Source organism: Emys orbicularis, chromosome 19, assembly GCF_028017835.1.
Source record: "Emys orbicularis isolate rEmyOrb1 chromosome 19, rEmyOrb1.hap1, whole genome shotgun sequence".
NCBI lineage: Eukaryota > Metazoa > Chordata > Testudines > Emydidae > Emys > Emys orbicularis.
Genome location: NC_088701.1, coordinates 22,482,453 through 22,485,794, shown reverse-complemented (window position 1 = coordinate 22,485,794; position 3,342 = coordinate 22,482,453). Strand labels below are relative to the sequence as shown.

Sequence of the window (3,342 nt, the reverse complement as noted above, 5' to 3'; positions counted from 1 at the left end):
CCAATTTTTTTTTTCTTCGTTCGTTTCTTTCTTTTGCAAAGAAAACAGTTTTGTAAAAAAAAAACCAACAAAAAAAAAAAAACGGCAATAGACTTTGCTCACCAAGGAACCAAAGCGGTGGAATGGGGGGGCTGGGTCACCAGATCCACTCCGTGCGGACGGACAGACAGACTGAGGCCTATTTTAATAGGAGGGGGGAAAAAAAGTGTTTGGTTTATTTTTGGTCGTTGTTTTGAAGAACCCCCCCCCTTTTTTTTTTTGGGTGGTTCTTTGAGGAAAGGCTTGATCCAGGAGGGTGGATCTGGCTGCCCCGGAGCGGCGAGGCTGCAGATTCGAATCTCTGGGACAATCGTCGTTTTCTTTTGTCAATTAAGGATTACTTTTTCGTTCCTTTCTTTTTCTTTTCTTTTCTTTTTTTTAAAGGAAAAATATGCAACGTTTGAACAATTTTATTTTGAGGGGTTTTTGGTTGTACTGCTCCCCGACCGATTCCGCCCGTTTCTTTGCCCCCCTCCGGACGCTTCTCCACGCCTGAAAGCCACTGTAGGATAAAGAATTTTTTTCCGGGGGAGGGGTTGCTTTAAAAGAAAAGGAAAAAACCGCCACAAAAACCTACAAAAAAAAAAAAAAAAAGCCCCACAGTTGATTTTATTGTTTTTTGCTTTTTTTTTCTCCCGGGTTTTATAAAAAAGGAAAAAGTCCAAAAAAAAGAAAAAAGAAACACTAAAAAAACCCAGGATCTAATGAGATAAACCTAGCAGGAATCCGTGACTTTCCACCGGGAGGATGAGGCGGGAGATACGCTGCATCGTGCACTGGCTGGCGGGATTTTGGGCAGGGGAAAGGTTGGCCACGAACTCCGTGCCAGGACGCAGCTCCAGGAAACCTCTAGGATCCGTAATCTTCTCCCTGCTTGAGCTTTGCCGGACAGGATCGCTGCTCGTGTTGGATTCCAGCTTGGACTGGGGGGGCTTCGTGGTCTCTGCTCCGGCCCCTGTCCTTTCCTATTAGATGCTACGTACGTGGACTCGCCTGGGTCAGGACTCCGGACTCGGCCCTGGCCCCCCTTCCAAAAGCCTCGTGCCGCTTTTCTGCGTCACCAGTGACATCTTGTGCTTCCGGACTCCGCTCTGTCCACCTGTCCCACGCGCCTACGGCCCGAGGGGACCCGGCACCGGCCCCGTCCGCCCTGCGGGATATACAGTGCCTTCACTGCCTGCGTTCCAGACCGTGCCAGCAGACACCCCCCTGCCGCCGTGGTGACCTCCCCGCCCCCCACCACTGGGATCCGTGCACAGGGGGGGGAAACAGCCGATTGGCAACCCACAGATTTCCCCCCCCCCCAAACCCGTTGCTCTTCACCGCGGGCCACAGGAGGACGACAGGGCCCCGTGCCGCACCCACCTCCGTGGACCAGGTTGTGGGGGGGTTGGTTGGATTCTGGGCGCGGCTGGATTGCCCCCCTTCTTCCTGAGAGGGGGGTGCTGAGTGGTGGCTTTTTGGGGCCGGGGGGGGGGGCAGAGCTGGTGCTGCCCTTGCTGCAGAGGGGGATCTCATTTCTATGCACATCCCAGCCCCTCCTGGACCCCCCCCCCCCACGCACGCCATAGCAGGAGGCAGGACAAGTGCAATAAACCAGAACGCCGCCCCCCACCCCCCAGATCCCTGACCCCCAAATCTCTTTTACCTGGAGACCAAGCTCTTAAAGGTACCAGGCACTTTAGACTCATCTGCACGTTCTCAAAACAATGCCCCCCCACCTTGTGAAATGCTCTGCTGTGATTCCTCCCCCCCCCCAGATGGTGCTAAACCCTCCCCCTGCCCCACTGGATAGACACCCTCCCCCCAGTATCTGTTACATTGGATAGACTGTGAAACAGACAGGCCGGCCCCTTCTCCGAGGGACATACTGGGCCCCCCATCCCTGCTGGTCTCCCCTTCTTCAGAACCCCTGCCCCTCACCCCAGTCCTAACCCTCCTGGGCTGGGGGTCGGCCTGCCGTGCCCCTTGGAGAAAATAGCTCTTATGCAGCTGACAATCAGTGATGTTCGTATCGCACGCGCGAGTGAGTTGTGTATTAGCGAGAGAAGCAGACGAATGGGGGGGTGGGGTTGGAGGGAGAAGGCAGCCCCGGCTAAGGGGTTTGTAGAGGGGGCAATGGGTGATTTATGCTGGGTGTGTGTGGGGGGTGCATCTCCCCCCCCCCCCAGTCCATTCTGGGCAGGGGTGAGGGGCGGACTCTTGTTAGGTGTTTTCACTTCCATGTTCCAGTTGGGGTGAAGAATGGTCAGGGTCTGGCAAGTTAAATGTTAACCCTCCCCCCCGCCCAGCTGAGGAAGCCAGGGGGGCACCCAGCCAGCCTGGGGTGGGGCGGGGAACAGCGGATGCTACCCCCACCCCCCCAGCTGCATGGTTTCTGGGAGCAGCCCAGCGGCCGGCCCAGCTCCACCTTTCCTCCCTAGACACTAAGGCCCATACGTGCCAACACAGAGGAAAGGGGGGCAGAAAGGCTGCCCCACATCATCCGCGCTGAGCCCCGCTCCTGCCAGCAGGCCCCTCCCATTCTGAATAAAAGCCCCGGCTTCCCCCTGGGCCCATTGGCGGGGGGGCAGGCCTCCAAAATGCCCAAATCCGCAGGCGGCCGGCGCCTCGCTTGGCCCCGTGCGGTGCCTTAAATCTGCATTGCGGTGCCTGGTGCTGGCGCCGCTGGGCTCGAACCCGGGACCCGGGGAGCCACACGCCCCGTGGGGGCAGCAAACCTGCCCTGGCGCAGGAACCGTGCGGAAATCCGCCGGGCTCCGACGCGCTGGGCCAGTGCTGGGGGGGGAGGGGGACAGAGCCCCAGGGGGACCCTGAGAAAGCTGCACACTGGCTGCCCCCCTCCCCCAATGGCTGCGTTTGAAGATTTTTGTTCTTTTTCATGAATTTTTTTTGTAAGTTTCCTTTAAAAAAAAAAAAAGAGAGAGAAAAGTTTCCTCGTCCTTTCCCAGCCCCCTGGCCGGGGGGGCGCAGAGCTGTGGTTTTTGCTGCTCCCATGTTCTGGGTGTTAAGTTCCACCTTTTGGGGGGGCGGGGTCCTGCTGACGCTAGCGCTGGGGGGGGGGTGTTTGGCGTCGCTGGCCGTGACGGCGTCTTCGGTTGAAATTGTTTGATGCAGGTTTTTTAAAACTATTCTATTGATTTGTGACATGAATGCACGGCGGGGGGGGGGGGCACTGATGTGTCGGCGGAGGGGGCGATTTGAGGAAGGTTTAAGTTTGTTTGTTTTTTCTGTGGAGTTGCTTTTTGGGGTGCTTTGGTTGTGCAGCCCCTGAACAGCCCCCGCCCGCCAGCTCGCAGGCCT

At 57.1% G+C, this 3,342-nt stretch overlaps 1 protein-coding gene across 1 annotated transcript in view; it reads right to left on the bottom strand.

The window, feature by feature from the left end:
* Positions 1 to 1,032: 1,032 nt before the first annotated feature.
* The window catches only part of BAZ2A (bromodomain adjacent to zinc finger domain 2A), a 39,491-nt gene continuing 37,181 nt past the window's right edge, over positions 1,033 to 3,342 (bottom strand). Inside the window, 3 exon segments of the mRNA XM_065419050.1 lie at positions 1,033 to 1,128; positions 1,130 to 1,164; positions 1,166 to 1,189. Of these exon segments, the coding sequence (XP_065275122.1) occupies positions 1,038 to 1,128; positions 1,130 to 1,164; positions 1,166 to 1,189 (150 nt within the window). The 3' untranslated portion in view covers positions 1,033 to 1,037.